Source organism: Tamandua tetradactyla, chromosome 24 (genome assembly GCF_023851605.1).
Source record: "Tamandua tetradactyla isolate mTamTet1 chromosome 24, mTamTet1.pri, whole genome shotgun sequence".
In the NCBI taxonomy this organism is placed as follows: Eukaryota; Metazoa; Chordata; class Mammalia; order Pilosa; family Myrmecophagidae; genus Tamandua; species Tamandua tetradactyla.
Window position 1 is genome coordinate 51,868,186 of NC_135350.1, and position 26,158 is coordinate 51,894,343.

Below are 26,158 nucleotides of genomic sequence, written 5' to 3' on the forward strand. Positions count from 1 at the left end.
GTTCTCATTCTTTGGTGGTTATTGGGATCCAGCTTCATCCCACTGTGATCAGAGAAAGTGCTTTGCATAATTTCAGTGTTTTTAAATTTATAAAGACATGTTTTGTGCCCCAGCATATGATCTGTCATGAGGAATGTTTCATGAGAAGTAGAGAAAAATGTATATCCTGGTATTTGGGGGTGCAATGACCTATATATGTCTGTTAGGTCTAATTCATTTATCAAGTTATTTAACTTCTCTATTTCCTTCTTAATCTTCTGTGTGGTTGTTCTGTCTATAGAGGACAGTGGTGCATTGAAGTCTGCTATGATTATTGTTGAACCATCTGTCGCTCCCTTCAGTTTTGCCAGTGTATGTCTGTTATACTTTGAAGCTCCTTGATTGGGAGCATAAACATTTATGATTGCTATATCTTCTTGGTGAATTGATCCTTTAATTAGTATGTAGTGTCCTTCTTTGTCTCTTATGATGTCTTTACATTTACAGTCTATTTTGTCCAATATGAGTATAGGTACTCCTGCTTTCTTTTGGTTACAACTTGCATGGAAAATCTTTTTCCATCCTTTTACTTTCAACCTATTTGTATCCTTGTGTCTGAGATAAGTCTCTTGTAAGCAGCATATAGCTTGTATTATGTTTCTTAGTCTATTCTGTCAATCTCTATCTTTAAATTGGTAAGTTTATTCCATTAACATTCAAAGTTATTACTGAAAGGGCGTTTTTTTTTAATCCACCATCTTATCTTCTTTATTTTATTTGTCAGATCTATATATTCTTTTCCCTGTTTCTCTTTTTATCTTTTAAATTACCCTTACTGGTACTCTTCAATTCTGTGCTGTCTTCCAGACCTCCCTTTCCTGTCTTTTTTTTTCAGCCAGCAGAACTCCTTTTTTGTATTTCTTGTAAGGTTGGTCTCCTGTTGACAAATTCTTACAGAGTTTGTTTGTCTGTGAAAACTTTAATCTCTCCCTCAGTTTTGAAGGAGAATTTGGCTGGGTACAGAATTTTTGGCTGAACCTCTTTCTCTTTCAAGATCTTAAATATACCACCGCCTTCTCGCCTCCATGGTGCTAGCTGAGTAGTTTGAACTCAGTCTTATGTGGTTTCCTTTGTATGAAGTAGATTGTTTTTCTCTTGCTGCTTTCAGAATTTCCTGCTTCTCTTCAGCGTTTGACAGACTGATTAGTACGTGTCTTGGGAAAGGCCTATTTGGATTTATTCTGGTTGAATTTGTTGGGCTTTTTTAACTTGTAAATTTATGTCCTTTATAAGGGTTGGGAAGTTTTCCCCCATTGTATTCTCAACTATTTTTCCTAGCCCTTTATTCCTCTCTTCTCATTCTGGGATATCAGTGATTCTTTGTGTACTTTGTTTTGTCTATCATTTTCCTGAGATCCAATTCAAATTTTTCCATCTTTTTTGCCATTTGCTGTTTTATGTCTTTAGGGTCATTTATCCTGTCCTCTATATTGTTTATTCCTTTTTTCTGTCTCTTCAAATCTGGTGTTGTGTGCCTCTAGTATGTTTTATATTTGGTCAACAGTCTTTGTATTATCCACTAATCTCTGTGTTTTCCATTATTTTTCTGTTTATTCTTTCAAATTCCTCTTTATGCTCTTCTTCTGTCTTGATCTCCTTTATGTCATTTGATATCCCACTTATTTTATTGAGTGGAGTTGTATAAAATCTTTGATTAGTTGTTCCAATGTTTATGTCTCCTTTGGGTTTTAATTTGGTCATTAGGCAGGGCTATATCTATCTGCATTGTGATATGCGTAGTGATCTTCTGTTGTTTTCGTCGCATGTAAATATCTTGATTGATTTGCTTTAGGAGTTGATTTCTTTCCATTCGTTGTCTGAGGCCTTGTGCTAGCAGAATGGTTGTATAGCAGGGAGCAGAGTATGGGGTGGGATACAACAGTGCAGTGATTCATTTCAGGGCACGTATATGTGCAGGTTGGGGATGTTATGCTGCTGCTTGTGAACATGGGCTCCCAGTGGCCAGGGAGGATGTTGCTGTGCAGGTGCATGGGTTTGGGGTTATAACCCTGGTGTGTGCTGGTCTAGGGCGCAGGACCCTTTTAGCAGGTCGGTGTTATGCCTTTGTGGGTTGGGGGCTGACATGATGTGGCAGCATAGGTAAGCACTTTCTCAGAGTTGGTAAGTCTGACTGAGGGCCGTGTGCACACGGGGTTCTAGGACTGCCATAAACTGAAGTTCCCAGAGCTGAGTGAAGTGATTGGGGGCCCATGTACGTGTGCGGGACTAAGTGCTGTAAACTGATGCTCAAGGCTCAGGGGGTTGGGATGAGGCTGTGCAACATTATGAACAGGGGGTGGTAGTGGTCTGCGTATGGAGGTCAGCACCTGCAGCCTTTATGCGCAGGCAACAGTTGCAGGGAACAGGGATGGGAAGGTAGTGCTCTGGAGGGGTATAGGAGAGGTGGGTTGGGCTGCACTTGGGGTGTGGGTGTGGGACAGGTACACATACTGGGGTTGGTTGGGTGGAGTGCCTGGAGCATGGGGAATGAAAACGGGTGACAGGGTTCAGGTGCCAGGGGTATGGGGTGAGTCGTCGGTCACAGGCTGCATGGATGAGGGGTAGCATGCCCAAGCAACACGGCCTGGCTTACTTGCTAGTCCCTGGCTCCCATTTGTGCACTCTGCACTTCTGCACCAGGCTCCAGTTTTTTTCTTCTCAGTTCCTCGGCCTCTGTAACCAGGGCTGCCCTATGTAGTGCAGAAGGCTCGCAGGTCAGCTGCACTCCTAACTGCCACCTCAGTAGCCCACTCAGTTGTCCTTCTTTAACTTCCATGGAGCAAAGCTGATCTCGAGCTACTCTCTCTTTGGCCCTATATATATTTTTAGATAATTTTATCAGTTTAAAATATTCTTTTTTCTGATGTAGTTTAAGTCAGAGAATAAATAGGTATATAAAAATTCAACATACCAATGATTCTGTTAACATTTTGTTTAGGATTTTTGTATCTGTTCTTGGGTGAAATGCATTTGTAATGCCGTTGTCAGGTTTTATGATGCAGTTGTTATGGCTTTGTATAATGAATTGGGAAGTATTGCTGCCTTTTTTTTTAGACCACACAGTTTATTAAACATGATAGGAGAGAACCTCCATCATTATAGAAATAGAGGTACAGGATGGATCTCTGAGTATATTCTTTATATAGACTAATAAATTTATGTTTCACAAGACATGGCACCTGTGATTTGTTGCATACCAACAGACATTATTCCGAATTTCTTCTGTCCTAAAAGAGCCCTTATTTTGTCAGGGAATGCAGTGTGCCCTGTCCAGGCAATGCCTACCATCCCCTTCTGTTTGGCTTTCTGAGGCTCTCTTGTGAACCAGCACCTACTAATGAGCTGTAAGAGGAAATTCTGCTAGGGATTTTGAGGGAAGATTTTCTTCCCAAATAAAAAGAAACGTGAAACAAGAAAGTGTTTTGCTCCCTACTTCCAGTCTTTGATTGGGATTGAAATACCTGGAGCAGCAATAAACCGTATTGTATTTATGAGGAAACAACCATTGAGGACAAAAAGTCAATAAGATAAGAACCCAAAGGGGAAGGACAGAAAGAATGTAGGTCTAGGTCCTTGATAACATTGAGCTACTACCAAGTACTAAATTACTTACCATCTTTAGCTTCATTTTAAAAATTGTTCAGTGGCCTCTGAGATGTTTTCAACTTTTTCTAATTTGTTTAACCCTAGTTCTCACTTCATGTTTCTCATGAGCAAGTGAAAGCCTTAGTGTGGCCAATGTCCAGCAAGATTCTCAGTTCTAACAATGATGCTTCTTCTGGACTGTTCATAATATGTACACAGAATAAGGCCTGATGACTCCTCTGATATATCTCAAAGTAAAATCCTTTTCCATTTCTAGGGAAGGACACTAAGTCCAGTCACCTCAAAGACAGGAAAGATCTTGGTTTATGCAGAGCCAGCTACCTGTAGGCAGTGGCATTTCTGCATGCTTTTGTGTAAACTGGGTAGGTGTTGCCTGATAGAATGTGATTTCTCTAACAATGACCAATTAACAGTAATGTCACAGTCACTGAAGACTGGGCCACACAGAGCCCAATGGTATATATGAGTAAATGTGTGGGGCCTTACCTCCAATACTGACTTGTCATATGTAAATAATTAGATTGTGGAACTTTTTAGGAGGGAGCAGGCCTATGTTCCTACTTTTTTAATGATCTCAGAAAATTAAATGTTTAAATATTCTTTCTTAAACATTTGGTGGCATTCACTAGGGACCCACTGAGGCCTTGAGGTTTATTTGTAGAAAAGTAATAATATCAACTTCCTTGATAAATATGAGATAAAAAGATTTTCATTGAATTCTTGTTTCAGTTTTGGTAAATTCTGTTTTTCAAGGAATTTATCCATTTAGTCGAAAATTATCAAAATTATTTGTGTAAAGTTGTTCATAATCTCTTAGAGTTTTTACATGTAAGGGGTCCATAGTGATATTCCTGTTTTCATTTCTGAGTTGGTGGTTTGTACTTTATCTTTCTCGATCAGTCCTACCCAGAGATGTATCAATGTTATTAGTCTTAAAAGAGAAAATGACAACTTTTAATTCTGTTGATATTCCCAATTATATATTTGTTTTCTTTTCTTTAAGCTTTTGCTCTTATTTTTATTATTTGTTCCTTTCTACATTAAATTACTGTTTTTTTTTTCTTTTCTTTTGAGATATATTGCTTTATGGTGAACCTATTAGATGTTAAATAAGCTGGAGGGGATTTGTGTTTTAAAGATCAGTGTAGCAGCATGTAGAATATGAAGCCCTGTGTTTTACAATTTTGAACCAACCCATTAATAAATTCTTTTTGAGATTAGTTGTTCAGTCAACTTACTGAATCCTCTTAATCTTGCGTAAGCAATCTTATGACAGAGAACACATCCCTTGATGAAATCAGGATATACTGTCTGAGGCTTTTTTTTTTTTTTTACCTAAGATAAATGGGAACAGGATTACTTAGGAACAGACCGTATTTTTTGTAAAGCCATCCTGATAATATTACTGTTCAGTACATGCTTGAATTAATTTGGAAATGTGATCTTGGAATCATTACTCTTCACTAGGGGTGGGTCTTCTCAAACTCTAATAATACCTTTTGCGTTTTTTGATTGTTACTGGTTTTGGCTAGTGATAATACTGCCCATGCAAGAATGCTTTCTTATCCCTGTTCTTAAGTATTAATTTCAGGTATATTAAAGGTCAAAGATACTGTCATGATCTCTTTTGTGACTCGTTGTACATATATAATAATTTTTGCAGTTTGTTTTTGTGACATCATTAGAATATCATATTTTCAAAGGTGGGAAAGGAGAAAAATAGTATGAATGCCTTTTGCGTGCCTTGTGTGTGCTTCATATAAGTATCATTTAGTTATAACTGTGATAATGGTAATCTCCATATAACTTTTCTTCCTTTTGTTACCCCCTTAAAGCACATTATGCCCATATCTGTAGCACTTCTTATGATTATATTTTTGTGTTATGGTTTAATGTCAGATGCCACATACTGTAAATAATGACATTATTTAATGTGATATGTCATTTAGGCCCTGTTTTTTCTTCCATGCTTCTAGGTGTCGCTTACTGGAGGTGGAATTAGTAATGTTGCTGTTCCTCATTGCTACTTTAGAGCACTGTCCCTTTCACCTACCTAAAAGCCTCTCTTATCAGATTATATCTACCTACCTTTATGTGAGTTTATTTCCTTGTTGATTTGTTTGGCTGGCTTACTTAGCATTACTTTTCCTTACTTGTTTTGAAATTTCAGATAAAGACTTATCTTGGTAGGAATTTAATTTCTCTTGAATGCTTATATCTGTCCATCTAGAAGTTTTGTGACTGCCTTCACTTGGTTCCCAGGGACCTGTAGGTGCCTCTAATTTAGAACCAGGTCTTAAGGCGGCACCACCAGGCTATGTGGAAGTATGGAATAATGTAGAATAGTGACCATGCTAATGGCTGTTTGACCTAGGTCTCAGCTTCAGCGCCATGTCTGCTTCCTCTCACCTTTATAACCTCAGAGAGTGTTGCCCTCTTTTTCAGACTCTTTTTGTGAGAAGAAGAATTTTAGTAGACCAACTCCAATTTTCTCCATAATCTTGGGCAGTAGTTTCTGCAAAATATAAACTCTCCTGTGCTGTATGCACCCAGAGCCTATCAATTTCACAGCTTCAGTTCCATGTACTGACTTATGTTGTCATTCACTTTTTGATTTATAGAATTGTTTACTTTGTTTTTTGAGCACAACTGTAATTCTTAAATTTTTCTTTTTGTATATTTCTTTGTTCTGTGTTTGAGAAGGAGGGCGGATTAAGTTGCATTAAACATGAACTCTTACAATTCCATTTCTGTATGCAAAGATACTTTATTTAAGTAAGTGATACATTTATAGAGATTTTTCTAAAATAGTTCAAATTTCTTTACCTTGTTAAACAGAATAAAATGGATATTGGATTAACTCTTTCCTAAAGACTTAAAAATAATATTAAGAACAAACTGTTTCAAGAATCCATAAAGCACACCTTATGCAAAAATTAACACAAAAATAGATCAAAGACCTAAACATTAGAGTTTAAGACCATAAAACTGTTAGAAGAAGATGTAGGGAAATATAAATCTTGTAATAGGAGGTGGTTTTCTAGACCTTACACCCAAAGCATAAGCATTGAAAAAAGAAACAGATAAATGGGAACTCCTCAAAATTAAACACTTTTATGCATCAAAGAACTTTGTCAGGAAAGGGAAAAGGCAGCCTATGCAGTGGGTATTTGGAAACCACATATCAGGTAAGGGTTTAGTATCCAAAAAGAGATTCTTCAACTCAACAAAAAAAAGACAAACAACCCAATTTAAAAATGGGCAAAAGACGTGAACAAACACTTTTCAGAAGAGGAAATACAAATGACTAAAAGGCACATGAAAAGATGCTCAACTTTACTGGCTATTAGGGAAATGCAAATCAAAACCACAATGAGATATCATCTGACACCTACTAGAATGGCTATTATGAAGAAAACAGAAAGCAGCAAGTGCTGGAGAGGATGTGGAGAAAGGCACACTTATCCACTGTTGGTGGGAATGTAAAATGGTACGACACTCTGGAGGGGTGTTTGGTAGTTCCTCAGGAACCTAAGTATAGAATTGCCATATGATCCAGCAATCCCAAAACTAAATATATATCCAGAGGAAGTGAAGGTAGGGACAAAAACAGACATTTACACACCTATGTTTATAGCAGCATTATTTACGATTGCCAAGAGATAGAAATAGCCCAAATGTCCATCAACAGGTGAGTGGCTAAACAAGCTATGGTATATACATAAGAAGGAATACTACACAGCTATAAGGCAAAATAGTCATGAAGCCTGTAACAACATGGATGAACCTTGAGGAGATTATGCTGAGTGAAATTAGCCAGAAACAAAAGGACAAATACTGTATGGTGTCACTAATATGAATTAATGTTAATGAGTGAACTTTGAGAGTGCAAGTTAAGAAAACAGGTTATCAGGAGATAGAAAGAGGGTCGAAATTGGGCATTTGGTGCCGAAGGAATACAATTGTGCAACAGGACTGATTGTAAAAATTAAGAAATGGGAGCACAATAAGTATGCTGAATATGAGTATGGTTGAGGGAGAAGGGCTGGGAGTATGTATGAAACCAGAAGGAAAGATAGAGGATAAAGGCTGAGATGGTATAACTTAGGAGTGCCTAGAGTGGACAGTGATGGGGATTAAATGTTCAAATACAAAAACGTTTTTGCATGGGGGAGAACAGATGAATGTCATCATTGCAAGGGATAAAAAATGGATAGTATACAGAAGGAGGTACAATCATGAATGGAAGCTAGGGTATGTAGTCAACAGTAACATTGTAATATGCTCCTACTGAATGTAACAAAGGTATTACACTACAAGTAAATGTCAGCAAGTGGAGAGCATGGAGACGGGGATTCTTTGGGGAAGAAAAGATAATATCTTCATATAGATTGTAGTGGTGAAGGCATTTCTATTTACTTAGGTTGGATTGTAGGATGTGCAAATAAAATTGTTAAAAAATGAATCAGTGGCTGGCTGGTGCTGTGGTGGCTCAGTGGCAGAATTCTCACCTGCCATGCCAGAAACTCGGATTCGATTTCCAGAGCCTTTCCATGCCAAAAAAAAAAAAAAGAATCAGTGGCTGAGAGATTTCAAATAGAGTTGAGTGGTTATCCTGGAGGTTATTCTTACACATTACATAACTATCCCTTTTTAGTTTATGGTGTATTGGAGTGGCTCGAGGGAAGTACCTGAAACTGTTGAACTGTGTTCCAGTAGCCTTCATTCTTGAAGATGATTTGTGTAACTGTATAGCTTTTACAGTGTGACTGTGTGATTGTGAAAACCTTGTGTCTGATGCTCCTTTTATCCAGAGTGTGGACAGATGAGTAAAAAGGATAAAAATAAATAAATAGTAGGGGGAGAAAAAGGGTAGAAATTGGTTAGATTGATATACTGTGGGTCAATGAGAGGGAGGGGTATGGGGTATGGGATATATGATTGTTTTTCTTTTAATTTTTCTGGAGTGATGGAAATGTTCTAAAAGTGATCATGGTGAAGAATATACAACTGTGATGATATTGTAAGTCATTGATTATATAATATGGTTGGGCTGTATGTATGTGGATATTTCTCAATAAATTTTTTTTTAAAAAAATAACAAACTGTTGCAGTGTAATTTATTATAATGTGAGCTATTCACATCTATGCCTTGTACCAAATAGGTGGGTGTAGCTTCTTTTTCCTCTTTATTGACTTTCAGTTCTCAGTGTATCTAACGCTCTCTTCTACCCACCTAGATTTTATGTGCACGTCTTAGGAGGTTTGACTATATATTATTGCCTTGAGGTTGACATCATTCGTGTCCTTCAGAGTAAAGTTCACAGGCTTAAAACGCTGTCTCTTCTTGGCCTTGCAAGTGATATCCCCTTCTCTTTTTAGCTTTAACATTCAGGCTAGGTGCTGTATCTATAAGAAGCATTCACTCTACTCCTACTCTGCACCAAACATCCTTCCAGTGTGCTCCCACAGCACCCTATGCATACCTCTCTTTGAACACTTACCATACATATTTTATTAAGCTTTTATCTGGTTGTCTGCCTCACTGTGAACTCTGAAGTTTAAACAGGGAGCATCTCATTCATCATTGTATTCCCAGGACCTATTACATAATAGGCATTTTGTTAATATGAACTGAACTATATATCATGATTGTCAGGTTTTTTTAGTTTGTTGTTGATAGTCTTGATTCCAGCTTAGTGGAGGGTGCTAATAAAAGTGGTTGAAACCATCTATATCTCATTTTCTTGCAGTATTCTAGGGTCAGCCTTTGACAAAGGGAATTGACCAGAGGTTATGTATGCAGTTAACCTTCCAAAATACCAGAGTTTGGAGCGAGATATAAAAAATTATATAAGTATGATTAGTTGATTTGGACCACACAAGGAAGCACTTTACTTTGTGGTACTAAAGCTGAAAATGACAGGAAGTAAAGAAAGAGGAGTTGAAATAAAATAAGAGAAGTTAGCAGATGCAGTAGCAGGGATGACATCAGCAGCAAGTCATGTATTCCTGACAGCATTAGAGATAGCCAAGAGGAAGAGAGGAAATTCAAACTAAAATACCTGTTTGAGGAGACATGTTATCAAGATGTATAGCCCTCCATGCTTTAACAGGTCTTTATTTTCATCCTTGTCTGATATAGAAGTTAATTTCATAAAGTTGACCTTGAGTGATCAGGAACTATGGTTATGGTCTCTATTCTCTCTAAGGAAAGAGGTAGGTAATATACTTTAAAAAAGATATCCATCAGAAATGGTTATGTTTAGGACTACAATGTTTCAGTTAAACTTTTACTTGTCTGGTATGCCCACGTACAGAAAATGCTCTTTTCTACTAGTCACGGAGTCTCTTCTGTATTTTGTTGTATTTTCAGGGCAGAAGTAGTTACTTGTAAGGATCTGTTTCATTTAGCATTAGTAAATTATTACTAGTTTTTTTTTTTTTAAATGGTGGCAGTGTGTACCTTCGAAAATTTAAGCCTACGCTCAGCTGTTAAAAAGATTATGTAGGTAATGGTAAAACAATAATGATGTTTGTATGTGTTTTGGGAGTAATCTTTCCAAGTAGTAATTTAATTCAGATTAATTTCCCCTTCAATTTTCTTTCGTCATGCTTAAAAATATGTAATTTCATCTGTTGTCCTTGGTTTTTTTTTTTACATTTATTCCTCTTGATTTTAGTTTTGGTTTTAAGGGGCTTTATATTTCCTAAGATGATTTAATTGCTATTTGCTAACTTAGAAATAAATTTACTATACTTTCTTATTCTCGAGAAATGGGAAAACTTAATTCCAAAATTACCCAGTTGAATAGTATTACCTAGGACTTTTAAAACGTCATATTCCCTGTACACCTCAATTTCATTAAAGTGTGTAGATTTTTGGTGATATGACATGGTGGAGATTTTATTTAATGAAAAAAGATTAAGAGAATGTTATATATTCATATTAAATGCTATATATATATTCTGTGCATAAAATTTTATCTTTATCAAAAATAGATGGATTTTGAATAAACTTGAAAACATTTTTTAGCATATAAGCATGTATTCCATAAACCTTTGGTGAGAATTCTAGACATATTCTTGATGATAACTTGAAATGTTATTTGTCCTCTTTTATTTTATTGATTTTTAAATATTTCCCTTACAGAATGTTTCTCCATCCCAGAGAGATGAAGTGATTCAGTGGCTGGCCAAACTCAAGTACCAGTTCAACCTTTACCCAGAAACATTTGCTCTGGCTAGTAGCCTTTTGGACAGGTTTTTAGCTACTGTAAAGGTAAATATTTTAAGATATACTCATACACAACCTCTTGTTTAAGGGTTTATATGTTACACCAGGGTCTATTAATACAAGTTCTATAAAGTGAAAAGACCTGATAGAACTTCGTGGAGAAGAAAGACACCATAAGAGGTATTTTCTGCTATTGCTTTAGATTTTCAGAAGTCTTCCCAATTGTATTCTATAATTTTCTTTTACTATGAATATTTATAATTTATATTTAACCTAAGAGATCTTTGATCACTTGATTTTAATACAATTTGCTGAATGTTTAGTTATCTTCTAATAGATTGGTGTACTAGATGTGAATAGTGAATCAATAGAAAAGTATAAGCCATCATGTATTTTTTTGTCACTACTTACTTTTTGACTATCCATATTATGTGGTTTTCTGAACAATGTACACATATTTTCTAGGGTATACATTTGTAATACAACAAGATGGAATGACTATCATAAAACAACTTTATTGAATAGCAGCATGAAAATGCATTCATACGTTTTATATTGCCCCTGTTGATATATCGTTGGTTATGTTATATGAAGTTATAATAGGACCTTAAAGCAGAAAGTCAGCGTTCATTTAACGGTAGGGCATGAAAGGGTAGAAAAGTAAATTCAGTTGTTGTCATTGGCATGCATAGGAATACATAACCTGAGGGAACTATGAATTCAGTGCTGTGGGTACTATACTGTTTGTTTAGGTATAAAAAAAAAATAGAAGCTAAAGAATTAAGTAGTGGAGGAATTTTGATAGCCACTCAGTTACCTTTTTCTGTTTCAAACTTCTGTCTTAAGAGACTCAAAAAACCCTAAATTATAATGTTGCTAATTGCTGAAATCTGAATTGAGATACCTATTTTTAGCTCAGTATCAAGTCTCCTTCCTTCCTCCATAACTTCCTACTACAGCAGACCTACCTTTCACAGATAATTCCACAGAAATATCAGTTTAAGTATAGTATCCTTTCATAGGTTGTATATTCTTTAAAACTTATGAACTCGTTGTACCTTCTGTCATCAAAAAGATGTTTACTGAGTTTATTAAAGATTTTAAACAAATTTTAGGAAGTATATGTGAATAATAAAAGGATTTTGCCAGGTATAATCTCATTTTTTCATATTTGATATTTATTGGATCCTGGCATGTTTATCAGTATCACATACCATTACTTAGAAAGGAGAAATACTCTGCAAAGAGATGGTTAATTTATATCAAAACAGTTCATCTAAAATGAATTTGGAGCTTAAATAAAAGCACTTAAAGCAAACTTTAAAAGGGTCTGTAACAGTGAATGGAGCCTCAGTCCTAGCTGTGCAGCAGAACTTCCTATGAAGCTCTTAAAAGTAGAGAAACTGGGCCCTATTCCAGGCCTCCTGAATCTGAATCTCTAGGAGGTGAAATCTCAATGTCCATATTTTAAAAGCAAAAACAAACCATGCAGATGATTCTGTGTACAACCAGGATTGAGGACCTCTTGGTTTAAAAAATCACATTTGCTGTGGAAATTCTCATTTTTATTACTAAATGTATTATCAGTGCCCTTGATTTACGGTGGAGGTTGGGGGTTATATTGCCTAAGTTGTTAACTTTATAGGCTCTTTTGCATTGTAGTGAACTTGATTACCTCAGAAATAGGAGTTTGGTATAACTGTATACATGAAGAAATTAAGGGAACCTGGAAGATGGTTTTAACAGCAGTGGCAAGACATGAGTTTACTTCCTAGATCATCCATTTGGTGTCACTTAACCTTAATGTTTCTGAGATTTTCTTACCTGTAAAATGAAGCCATATCAGATATGATAGCATTTATGAAAGTGCTTTCAAAACTGCAATACTTTGACTAATGGTAATGATTATTTGAAAATACTGGATGATTTTGGACCAGCCTTTCTTGTGTGGTCAGAGGACTGGAACATTTCTAGACAGTATGTCAGGAATACCAAGGTGTAGTGGTCATTGGCATGTTTTAGTGATAAACTAAAGTCCAAACTCTGAGGGTCATCAGAAAGCTTCTACAATTTCATAGGAATGTAATACTTTGTTTGTCTGTAGTAAGGTTGAAACAGGTTTTACTGTTTTCTTTCTTTTATTTAACTTACCTGTCATTTGATAAAATTAGATTAAATTGTTGTATTATATTTAAAAGTGAATTCTGATGTGACATTAGCAAACACACTGAAAGTAGGCCTACCTTCATGTAAATAAGGAAAGAAGGCAAGTTCAAGCCCTACTATGTGTCAAACCCAATTTAAACTAAATTCCTTATGGGATTTAGGAGGCTTTCTTTCCTACCTTGAAACTTGAATATAGAATTTTTTGTGGATGCCTAATTATTAGATAATTTATGCTCATCTGCTAGCATATTATAATTTTGTTTAGGTGTCTAAATATACTTCTTTTATATATTATTATATTTTCTTTAATCCTCCTAACACCTAGTTTGTTATCTTATTGATATGTTATCAGATAAAGAAAATAAAACTAGTTTATCTACCCACATACATAGATAACTACTTACAAATATATGAATATATCTTTTAAATTTGGGGCATATTATTTGGGTAGACGTTAAACTTTGACTGCCGTTTTCTGACCATCCAGCAATGGAATGATCTTATTGTTTTCTGTAGGGTGTCATATGGCTAGGCCTATGATGTTAAAAGTCAACTCTGATTTAGAAGGCAATGGGTGGAATCAGATTAAAGTCAAATTCCATAGAATTGTTTATCTACTTGTCTCATCTGCATATCTAGTTGTTTTTTTTATTAACTCTTTACTTTTTGAAGACTTAAAGTTATTTTTTCCCTTTTAAAATTTTTAGGCTCACCCAAAATACTTGAGTTGTATTGCAATCAGCTGCTTTTTCCTAGCTGCCAAGACTGTTGAGGAGGATGAGGTAATAGAACTTTAAAGTTTAGTTATGTTTCTTTTTGGAATTTTTGCTCTATTTATTAACTTGTTTTGAATCAAAACAAAAATTGAAAATGAATTTTTGTGCTCTGCTCCCTGCTCCCATTTATTCTTGCTTTGGATAGAGAATTCCAGTACTGACGGTGTTGGCAAGAGACAGTTTCTGTGGATGTTCTTCATCTGAAATTCTGAGGATGGAGAGAATTATTCTGGATAAGTTGAATTGGGATCTACACACAGCTACACCATTGGATTTTCTTCACATTGTAAATATACCTGAAGGCTTTTAGTTTCTTATTGAAATATGCAGTCCTGTTTCAGTAACTTGAAAAGTAAAATGCCAACTCATTTGTTTTGTTCTTATTTTTAGGAAAGAGAAAATTATTGACATTAGCCAACAAAAAATTAGAAATTAGGATATATGTAAAACCACTGAAGATTAAATTGTAAACTTAGAAATTGAGTAATACCTGAGGAGGTTACATCAATTTCTGTACATAATTTACCCAGACATTTAAGTAAAACTAATATGATGTTCTTGTGACTTTCAGTTCCATGCCATTGCTGTGTCAAGTAGGCCTCAGTTACTCTTCAGTTTGCCCAAACTGAGCCCATCTCAACATTTGGCAGTCCTTACCAAGCAACTACTTAAGTGTATGGCCTGTAACCAGCTTCTGCAATTCAAAGGATCCATGCTTGCTCTGGCCATGGTTAGTTTGGAAATGGAAAAACTCATTCCTGATTGGCTTTCTCTTACAATTGAACTGCTTCAGAAAGCACAGGTAGGTGCCAGTCTAATTAAATAGTGTTCTTTTTAAGCTTATCTTTTATTGCAATACATAGTCTTAAGAAATAGTAATAAAACTAAGGTAGAATCTTTTCCAGTCTTGTAGTGGTAGACTGTTCATAAGAGTAGACAAGAGTGAAGTACTTTATACTTTAAATTCATGAGCTGGATGTCTTTTTTTCTTTTGTAAAGCTTAGATAGTAAATTTTCTCAGTTCTTTTCATCCCTTCTCCTAAATTACTTCAGTTAAATTTTGATCAACCACTTAAGTGAAATGTAAAACTTCTGTGGAGAAAATTCTGATTCAAATGGAAAGTTGGTAATAGTACTACATGGTAGCAACTACTTTGAGAGAATCTTTATTGGTTCTGTTCATGTAATCAAATAGAACTGATAAATCTTGTTTCTCCTGCAAATCTAACTCATCTACAAGCAGAGTCCATAAAAGACTTTCTCTTTATATGGCTCTTATTTATTTCTATTTCATAATGCTAGCGATGCCTTGTTTTGTTGGGTTTTATTTAGAGAAAACACTTAATTCTGAGCTTAAAAATATTTTGCAGTGTAAAAAGAACTAATGGTATCAGAGCTGCAGTTATTGAACTAATGAGACTTATGAAAGAATACCATAAAAGAAACAGAATACTAATACTTGAATTTGGTATTTTGTAAAATAGTTATAACTGATAATGTAAAAGTTAGCAGGCATTTAAGAAGTACCTCAGTGCTACCATCATCTTCTAAGAATTTCTTGCCCTAATTTGTGAGCAGAGAAAGGCTGAGAGCATTTTTTTTTTCTTAAAAAGGATGATAATCAGAGCCATATGTTTGCTCTTTGTCTTGTAACACATGCTCCTTTATAAGGAAGACACATTATTTTAAAAGCATATCTCAGATTAAAATAATTTATTTCTTTGCATTGGCATAAGTTGTGTAATGCAAATGAATAATTCCTAGGAAATGCTTGCTATTTAGTTGCAAAAATCTAAATTTCCAGAAATTTAGTTTTTCTAGAAACAATCATAGACCACCATGTAAATGCATAGTGTGGCAAAATTTGTTTTGCTTATCTAGAGTGTTGGAAAGTGAGTGAAGTGTTTAATATTAATCATTTACATTAGACTGTGAAAGTAGGGGGAAGGGCATTAATAGAGAACCTTCCACTTTACATTCGTAATTTTTTTTATTGGAACAAATGACATATCTTTAAATACCTCCTAACTTGGTGTCTGTTCTTATTCCCAAGCTGATACAGAGAAAATTTGGTATATGAAGTGTTATGTCAGGATACAGACTTCGACATATAAATAATACGAATGTTATAAATATTGAGTATATTTTTGTAGCTTTGAGAATGTGTTCTTTACTGAAGAACACTGGAAAATCTGCTGATTCTCTTTCACCTGGCTTCTGGTCCTAGGAGAAGAAAAAGTATTACTGAAACTACCCCCTGCCCCTCCCCCTTTAACTGAAGGAGTATTATGAACTTAGAATTTGACTGGATCTTAATAATTTTGTGCAACTCCTTTATATAGTTCTAGTCTAGGAATTTGAGACTTTCTCAGAGCCACACAGGTATGCTTAGTGGTAAGGAAGATTAAGAAGATCCAGTGCTTTTCCATACCACACGAACTTTAAAGATTCTACTCCAGTGGTTTTTAGATTTTATTTTAAAAGTGGAGCCCTTTTTTGACCCCAAGCAAAATTTTGTGCATACATAATCCTAGAATGCAAACTGTGGAGCTATACTTGGTAATATGTGTTTGGTGCAGAGACCTGTCAGGGTGCAGAGCCCTACTCCATAGGACTTCTTCTTTTCCCCAAACTGTATGGATGTAGTTTGAAAACCACTGTTCCATTCTCTCATATACATGCATATGGATACAGTAATTTTTTTTAAAAAAAAGGTGTCTGCCCATGTAGTGTTCAAGCTCTAATGGGGAAGCTCTTTATCAAATAAAATGTTAAAAAACTTAGTAGAGACTTTGGAACTTGGTCTAATAGTGCTACTGTAGAATCTATTTGGACTCATGGCCAACCCTTGTGGCCCAAACATGGATGTCTTCTCATTCTTCAGAACTTTTTGGCTTTGTTCAGGTAGGAACACTTTATCTAATGTCTTGAGGCCATGAGAATATCATATATTCCTCTTGGATTTCTGGCTCTAGTATGAGAAATTCTTGTATCAGATTAGGTGAGATCATGCCAGAAATATTTCTGACATGTTTACCTATTTTGGTTTGAAGAAAGGAACCAGTGTTTCATCACACACTGTGAGCTGGCCACTATCAAAGTTTGCTTGTGCCCCATCTGGACTGGAAACAAAGTATAGTGAATGTTCTCAGGTTTGAAAGGCAAGCCTCCTTTCCTCCTTCCTAACCCTACCCCTACCCCACCCAATCCCCATAACCCACTGACTGCCCTGTGAGCTCCAAGCTACCTTTTGGCAACAGTTCGAAGATGGCCAAATCTTTTCTCTTAATTATTCTTTTCCCATTACTTTATCTCTGTCCTCTTCTTTTTGATGATTCCAAGGTTTTAATCTACTTAGATAACTGTGGTTGTCTTCCTCATCTTTGGTCAGGTAGTAGTCAAAGTAGGTATTTCCTGGTATGTATTTTAAAACTAGAATAGGGAATTAAAGAAGCAGACTCTCCTCAACATGATCTCCTTCTTCTTGCAGAGATACCTGAGGTTATACTATTTTGGAATGTCCTTTCAGTGCCTCATGCTTCCACTGAACCTGGATTCGTCTGTACCTATCACTAATTCATTCTATTCTCCCCATTCCCGTCAGCCCCCTATTTGAATATCTGCCCTGTAAACATTAGCTCACCTCTCTTGATGAGCTCAACTCTTTTGGTTTGATTACTTTTCTAGCGGGGGGTGGGGGGGGGATACTTAGAAATGGTTACCATATTCGAATTTGGGGAGATAGTGGTGAAAAATAACAATAAATATTCTCTTGACACCTTACACTTAGAACGAGATCATTTTAATAATTCCTTTTAACAGTGATCCGTTAAGTCTGGCGTCTGCAGTTGTAATGCCAAGTAGATGTGCTTGTTATGTTTCTCCTTTGGATCTCAGCAAGGATCAGATTATTTTGTGTCCTTACAACAAATTTAGGTTGTCCTAGACTAGAAACAATTTGTGTTCCTGTTATTTTGGACAAAGGACTGGCTTGGGACTTGGGTCAAAATGGGATTATAATGCCCTGTTTAGTTATAAACAGTTTTCGTTTCATTTAAATACGTGGGTTTTATTTTTTTAATGTATTTATTATGAATTTAACCAGGCCATTCGAATATTTGTGGTGTTTTAATGCTTCTTGGCCACTAAGTATCTTCAGTTAATAGTTCATTAAACTAGGTACAGGTAGATGAAAATACTGTTGATCAGTAAGGGGTATGGTATGTATGAGTTTTTTCTTTTTTCTCTCTTTTTTCTGGAGTGATGCAAATGGTAAAAAACTGGTCTTGGTGATAAATACACAACTGTGTGATGATATTGTGAGCCATTGATTGTATACCATGTATGGAATATTTGTATGTTAAGAATGTATGTTTTTATGTTTTATTAATAAAAATATTTAAAAGAAAATAAAATTAGGTACACAATTTTTAGAAATAATTTCTATGCTATAACCTTTTTTTCACCCTCCAGAAGTTACTTAAAATATTTGCTAGGGTACCAATTGACTTAAAGAACTTTGTGAATCCCCATTCCCTCTTCTCTGTATCCCCTCATCCTACACCTCCCCACCCCCCACCCCCACATACACACACACACTATTTTTGGTATGGCTAAGCTTGTTCTACATCACTGGGGCATGTAGTAAAGTTGATAGGAGTTTTCTGCTCTCATGACAATGCTCAGCATACAACTGCAAATAAAGAATTCAAGTTCCAAAAGACATTTATATTAGAAATACAGATTTGGTTGTAATTCCTAAGAAGATGATAAGTAGACTGGAGAAATAGGTAAGTTTGAGGTAGAAGATGTGGGAAGAGAAAAAAAGCTGGGGGACAGTTTTAGGGGGCCAAGGGAAAAAAAGTGGCCAGCAACTATATTAATATGAAGTTTGTGGTGTTTTTCTTTTTTAATTCAGATGGATAGCTCCCAGTTGATCCACTGTCGGGAGTTTGTGGCACATCACCTTTCTACTCTGCAGTCTTCTCTGCCTCTAAATTCCGTTTATGTCTACCGTCCCCTCAAGCACACCCTGGTAACCTGTGATAAAGGAGTGTTCAGATTACATCCCTCCTCTGTCCCAGGCCCAGATTTCTCCAAGGACAACAGCAAACCAGAAGTGCCAGTCAGAAGTACAGCAGCCTTCTACCATCATCTCCCAGCTGCCAGTGGGTGCAAGCATACCTCTGCTAAACGCAAAGTAGAGGAAATGGAAGTGGATGACTTTTATGATGGAATCAAACGGCTCTATAATGAAGATAATGCTTCAGAAAATGTGGGTTCTGTTTGTGGCACTGATCTATCAAGGCAAGAGGGACCTGCTTCCCCTTGCCCACCTTTGCAGCCTGTTTCTGTTATGTAGTTCCAACAAGTGTTATCTTCAAATGAAAAGGTAGTCTGTTCTGGGAATGGGAACATAAAAAACCAGGAAAGAGGCTATATAAGGATATAAACCTAACAGGCTAAATTGAAAGTGAGCCAGAAAAAACCTCTTGTTTACTTGTGCAGTTAATTATAATCCAACATTATTTAAGTACTTAAAGACCAAAACGTATACAAATTTCAAAAGACCCAAAAACTTAAAAAAAAATTACAAAAAGAAAAAGGCAAAAAATGTATTTGTAGTGTTTGTCAGTTCCTCCATTTTCTCCATTAAAATGTTACCCCCATGAATTCACATTTACTGCTAAAAAAAAGTTTCTAAATTTATAGCTAGTAAACCTTGTCCCCAGTATCGTGATTAATTTTCCTCTTGCTTTTGCTTGTTCATTCATTGAATACTTAATGAATTTTATGCATGTTGATTTATACCTTGACCTCCACTGAATAGGAAACCCCAAAATGATTTTTTAGCAATTAATGAACAGATTCTTTCAGTGTGATAACTATGTTTAATCCATGATCAAATTCAGATTCGTCTGGGTGAGCAGCGATGACTCAGTGGCAGAGTTGTCGCTTGCCATACCAGAGACCTGGTTTTGATTCCCAGTACCTACCTGTGTAAAAATAAAAAATTCAAATTGTACTTTGAAATTCCCCATATGAATCAGAGATTATAAAATAGAAAAAGGACCCATATTACATTGATTTTTTGTGTTTGTCTCATTTTGATCTCGAGTTTAGAGACAAAATTACTGTTGCCATTTTTGTTTACGGTGAAATTTAGTGGCATGTAATTAGGACACTGTTAGACTTGTTGAAAGCATTTTTGGCATTTGTATAAAAGAATTTGTGATAAAGTTAATATATATCCAGGTGCTCACCAAAGAAACATGTTAACAACTAAAAATTAAATTTTGTAACTGATCAGAATTTTCACTCATTTATAATCAGTAGGAGACTGTCTAGATGTTGGGGCAATTCTGTGATTTGAGTCTGTAACATAATAACCGAATCCAGTACCCAAGTTTTATGTTAAGCTAAGCTGTTAGGATTTTGATAGCTTCTTGCCCTCACCTTCCACCCCCACATTTCTCTTGATTTCTGGATCCCGAGTTCCCTGTGCAATCCAAAGAAGGTATTGCAGTCAGAACCATGTACTGATGATAAAAGCCTCTGGTAAGCAATAAAAAGTTGTCCTTAAGCTTTGTTATCTGTAACTTTCTTCTGCTCGTAAAGAGGTATAGGTTCTTGATTGCCTCTTAGGCACTGCCGTTTCAATAAGGAAAACTATGAAATCCTAAGAATATTCTCACTGAAAATAAAACATGAAAAGGGGATTTGAATGTGACGGAGGGATATAGTTTTTAGATATACAGAAATGTTTTCTCTTTATGACATTTTTCTCACTGGTGGGCAAGGTACTTCCAAACAGTGCTCTTATTTTAATGGAACTCTAGATAACATGTCCTTTTTAGCTCACTGATTTTGTTCAAGTTTAACGGAGTAAAGGATTCTCAGGTCAGCATTTGGCTTTTTTGGAAAATTTTGCAGTAGGGCTGGCTGCTTTGTGGTATCATGGTCTAATCAGAGGGGGAAGCATTTACTTGTATGGAGGTGGGAAGGAAGATAAAGAATGAAGGAGCCATTTGTGTTTGAAGATGTGTTCATAATAGCTGTAAAATCAATGGCACCTCATTATTTTTCCCATGTACAGATGAAGACACCGTGTTTGTATGTATGGGGAGTGTTAGATAGAAACCTTGGGATAAAATTGAGTAGGGTTGGAATATTGTTTGTAGTCCAGTAGTTACAGATTAAGCAAATTAGAGAATAGGATTTTCATTGCTTAATCATAAAATTTTCTAATCCCATTGATGGTAATACTCTCTTTGAAGATTTGGAGGGATGCCTCCAGAGTCAATTGACTGGTGCCTCCTGGTGGCTAAAAAAAACATCATTCCCGAAAGGCAAGGGAATAAATTTGATAGGTATAAATTCTTCTCTTCCAATCAACACAAAAAGCAAAAGAAGCATATTGATCCATGCTAGAATTCCAGCTGTAGATTGGTGCTGCAGTTGGTTATCTGTGGAGAACTAAATGCTTCCTGTACAGATGGTGTCTTGTATTGGGTGGGGTGGAGAAAATGCTTCCAAATAGAATGAAAAGGTCACATATAACTAATTTGTCAGAAATGTTCCTGACTCTATGGCTGAGGGTATTAGACATTTATGTCTGTGCCACCCCAACACACTATTTCTTTTTTCCTGAAACAACTATTTGAATATATCCTCTACTCTCTTTATATACCTAGATTTTCAGCTTTCTCATTTACTCATTCTGGAGTTCCTGAAGCAGGAAGGTAAACTGGGCTTGACCAGTTACCCAGGGATTCTTGGCCAACATGGGTACGGAGTGGGGGTAGGCTGGGAGCTTACTGTCATCCTTAAGGTACAAGTGGCAAGTCTGCAAAAAAAAGAAAAAATTCATAGACTGAAAGAGCAAATCCTTAAGGTAGTTTATACATTTTCAACTGGAAAGGGAGAATGTGCTTACATCCATTCTGGGAGATGAGCAGACCTATTTACGTTAGCAAATTGAGGGTTAGAGTTGTCCACTGCCACGGTACCTGAGGTTTTGAACAGGTTTCAGCTGGTAACTCATCTGAACCTTTACACCCCTCCTACTTGAAACCTATCATGAGGTTTTTGTCTAACAAATGTCATTTCTGAAGCCTCCAAAATTGAGATTAGCCTTTATATAATGTTTCCTATACCTGAGTTATTAAATAATGTTGAGTTTTGGCCACTAGATGGTGCTTCTAGGGAAAAAAAAATCAACTTTAAAATAATTTCTGGGAGAAGCTGAGTTGTTTGGGCTTACCGCATGGGACGAACAGTTGAACATTCATCTCATTTGATGCTAAGCCAACAAAATCAGCACTATTTAGTTTTGTTTTTTTTTAATATGGAATGCTTCATGAACTTGCATGTCATCTTTATGTAGGGGCCATGCTGATCTCTATTGCTCCAATTTTAGTGTATGTGCTGCCAAAGCACTATTTAGTTTTAAGAGTTAACATCACTTAAGGTACAAGTGGCCAGTCTGCATGCGGGGCTGGGGAAACTTTTAGCAAGGTCAGCCACAGAAAGGGGCACATGGGGTGGGCCATGGCTCAGCAGGCAGAGATCTCACCTGCCGTGCCAAAGACTTGGGTTCGATTCCCTTTGTCTGCCCCATGGGGAAAAAAAAAAAAGCACATTGTAGCTGGTAGCAAATCATAGTTAAGTCCAGCTTTCTTGAATGCCCCCTCTGTCCCCAATGCGTACAAACATTTGTTCTTTTGGTAGAACAATTAATATCCTAGTTATAGAATTTGCCTCTCATGATCTAGGTACCATGATTTTTGGGGGAAAAAAAGATTTCATAGACTGAAAAAGCAAATCACAGCACAGATGTGAAATCTTCACTGGTACCTCACACGATGTTTCCCTGGGAGCTAAGATTTAATTTACATACAGCTACTAGTCAGGTATAGATGTTTGGCAAGAGAAGGGAGTGGATACCTAGACTTACAATTATGCTTTTCAAATGAAGTCTCCTCATCAGCCCTGGGTAAGCCAGTTGCTTGATAAAGACATTGATCTGAAAGCCTGACTGTTAGTCACAAGGCCCACCAAATACTAGGTCCCTGAATTTAAGCACAAGGGTCTTGGAAGTGAGCTGCAGTGCCCTCACTGTTGGATCTCCAGAATGCCAAGATGAAGGTTATCTGCAAAGCAGGTTTTCTGTTGGAATGTCACTTAAATAGAGTAAAAACTGTGTAGTTTTTCAGATATTTGGAAGTTTACCCATAATTTGGGCCACTGACAGGTAAACAACACTTAAAACTGAATAAAGTTTCATTTTACAGTATAGTTGATGGGAGGGGGGTGAGGAGTTTGGTCACACATTGGGAGTATGAATTGTGCTTATCTGTTCTAGTCCAGTGCCTGATTGAGATCACATCTCTCGTTTAAATGTGTGCTGTGCCAAACTCAAGCAGACTGTCTAGATGAGACTTAGCAAGGCAGAATATACATCTGAAATCATATAATTTTTTTAAAAGGCTGAATGGAATAAAATGGAAATAGATTCAGATAGTACAATTCCCCTTGCTTTTCCACAATCTAGTTTGGGGTAAACAAATAATTCCTATTGATAATTATTCCTGCAATAATTTCATATACTTCAGTTGGTCAGCCAAGAGCATATGAGAACCTACCAGTTTCATCAACACTTGAGAAACTGCCTGAGGTAAAATGCCAAATCAATGGCAGTGCACTTGGCCAGTGGTTCCATGACCAGCTTCTCATGGGTAACTGCACAGAGGCCAACCTACTTAAAATGGCCTCTGCCCCCTACTTCCATCAAGGTGGTTATAAACTTCCTAACCCTGGGAACTAAAAAGGAAAAAAAAAAGTAGCAATAACAGATTACCCAGTACTATTTTTAAAAAACTACTGCCTAAGATGGCTTTTAAATATTGTTCATAAAATATCTTTAGAACCTGATGCAGAGTTTTTTGTTTTTAAAATATGATAGCCAATGCAAACTAGGGTCTGTAGCTTACAGTAACATAGCAGTATGCTTCCATTGAATGTAACAAAGGAAATATGCCAAAACTGAACGTCAGTAAGTGGGGGATATGGAGGGAGGGGTATGGAACTCTGTAGAAGAAATGTTCACATATAGATTATGGTTCCAAAGACATGGCTATGTGATTATACCTGGAACCAGGGATTTTTTACTTAGGTTGGATTGTATGATGTGTGAATAAAACCATTTAAAAAGGAAAAATAAGTGATAGGGTAGTTAAAGCTAATATTAAAATATTTTAAATAAAGAGTTTAAGAATAAAGCTATTGTCATACTTAGTGATTACATCATTTCCTACACATTAAGATCTACATATTCAACCTACAAAACTGATACCTCACGCTCTGACATCAGCTAAGGAGTTGCTATCACCTTCTACAAACAACGGTCATGTGCTAGCAGATTTCTCTCCTTACAAATTCTAGTGTAGCATGAAGGGGACTCTTAGGTTTTATTATTTAATGGCTCAGATAAATCTGACCTGACTTAAATTTAACAATATGTTTTGTCTAAGTCAAGAAAGCTTGCTGGCACGCTCACTCAGTTGCTCCAGGTAAGCTCTTTCCAGGAATCAAATGATTAAAGAGGCAGGTACTGTTTTCATTAATTCACTTTCCAATGGAAGTATATGTCACCATTCTCATATAGAGGAAAACATTCCTAAGGATCTTGGATGATCTACCTTTTTGTAGATCTACTTAATCTGTCTCTATAGGACTGAAAAATGAAGATGGAAATAAGCAAAGATTATAGACAAGTAATGAAATTTAAAAATAACTTAAAATGCATGCTCATGCTCTAAAATAGATATGAATCTTAAAACTGTGCCTTGACTGAAAACTGCTCCTAAAATGTAGCTGCTAATAAAGCAATCTGAATCTGACCCATAACAAACAGGCCAGCCTTAGAAATCACAGACTCTACTCAACTGGCAGACATGTGTGTCTATGTGTGTGTTTTAAGTGATCCAGAGTGTATACTTTGATTTCCAACAGATTTTTTGCAGACATTGTGGAGAAAGCCAGAGGGATAACTCTGTGAAGGTAATGTGTATCAGAGGCAGTTAATGCTGCTGTTATCTGGGAGAGAATATGTATTTGTTTGGGTTTTATTTTCCATTGTCCAGGACACATGGGTCCTAGGTAAAAAAACTGGACACAGGCAAAGCAGAGCTTCACAATAATCTAAAAAGGCAGCAGAAGGGCCAGAAAGTTATTTTAAGGTATCTTTAAATATAAATTGAACCCCAGAGGCAGAAAAGTCATCTACCCAGCACTGGCACATTTTAAACATAATTAAGAAATCAAAATCCCTGTGACAACAAAAGGATTTCTTTTTTTTGTATGAGAGAAGGAGGGCATCATAAACAGAAGTTTAGCACTTCATCTTAAGTTTCCTCTTGAAATAAGTTTTTAAACTGGCATAATTTTGATACCCAAACTAAGTGAATAATGAACACAGAAAACCACTGGCTAACTAAGTTTTTTTTTCCAAAACATAATCCCAAACCCAAAACAACTTATATAAGGGATGTAGGTAACAGAAAGTCAACTAAGACAATAGTCCTGAATTAAAGGAAGAATGCCCACTTCTCTCTTTCAAGAGGCAGATGGTCAGCTGAAAAATAAAAACATTGGATCAATAGAACACTCCAAATTGAACAAAAAAAAAAAGCAACCATCTCTGTTCATGCAATTAAATGTTAAAAAAAAAAATCCAAAACAACCCCCAAAACTAACAAAAAGGAAAATGTTTCCCAGATCTTATGACCTGTTAGAGGATCCTGATTAGGGTGTTCAGAATGTTGCTCATGGGACAGAGAGGTCTGGAGTTAGCACTAGGTCAAGTTTGTAGGCCCTGGAGGTGGTAGCCACCTCAGGATAGGATGCACACTTGTCTTCGGTACATGAGTTCTTGGATCAGCAGCTTCAAAAACATAACAGCTAAGTAAGAGGATCCCAGCACTTAGCTACCTTGTGTCTTGGCCCATGTTCTCTGTTTCACTCAATTTCTTTTTCTTTTTAATTAATATTATTAAATATTTGTTTTTGGTAGTGATAAGTCACTTCAGTATCCACTGTAGGCAGTGGTGTGTAGACAGACATTGACAAATACAAACAGCAGTGCAATATTTGACCCAGACTTTAAAAGAATAGGAGACGATGGTGGAAATGAGGTAATTCTTCCCCAAACGTGTGAACAGACAGCTCCTGCTCTTCTAATGTTCTATGTCCATTAGGAGAGAGTAGGGCTTGTCAACGGGATGGTTACATAAAGAAGAAGCTACAGAAGAGAAAAAAGAAAGGTTCAGATTCA

General features: G+C 36.3%; 2 protein-coding genes and 2 pseudogenes across 4 annotated transcripts in view; 2 read left to right on the top strand and 2 right to left on the bottom strand.

Annotated features, from left to right (window-relative positions):
• Positions 1 to 10,786, top strand: part of LOC143668347 (myosin phosphatase Rho-interacting protein pseudogene) — a 28,676-nt pseudogene extending 17,890 nt beyond the window's left edge.
• The window catches only part of CCNI (cyclin I), a 50,329-nt gene extending 29,922 nt beyond the window's left edge, over positions 1 to 20,407 (top strand). For both annotated transcript variants that reach the window (XM_077143085.1, XM_077143084.1), the window contains 5 exons: positions 10,799 to 10,927; positions 13,756 to 13,830; positions 13,970 to 14,110; positions 14,396 to 14,626; positions 18,743 to 20,407. In XM_077143085.1, the coding sequence (XP_076999200.1) occupies positions 10,799 to 10,927; positions 13,756 to 13,830; positions 13,970 to 14,110; positions 14,396 to 14,626; positions 18,743 to 19,186 (1,020 nt within the window). In that variant the 3' untranslated portion in view covers positions 19,187 to 20,407. The remainder of the gene's footprint in view (positions 1 to 10,798; positions 10,928 to 13,755; positions 13,831 to 13,969; positions 14,111 to 14,395; positions 14,627 to 18,742) is intronic.
• Positions 19,049 to 26,158, bottom strand: part of SEPTIN11 (septin 11) — a 119,429-nt gene continuing 112,319 nt past the window's right edge. The window contains exon 10 of one of the 2 annotated variants that reach the window (XM_077143081.1): positions 19,049 to 25,459. In XM_077143081.1, the coding sequence (XP_076999196.1) occupies positions 25,456 to 25,459 (4 nt within the window). In that variant the 3' untranslated portion in view covers positions 19,049 to 25,455. Of the gene's footprint in view, positions 26,126 to 26,158 lie in introns of both variants that reach the window. The other variant, XM_077143080.1, reaches the window with a different exon arrangement.
• On the bottom strand, positions 22,166 to 22,263 carry LOC143668609 (U6 spliceosomal RNA; annotated as a pseudogene).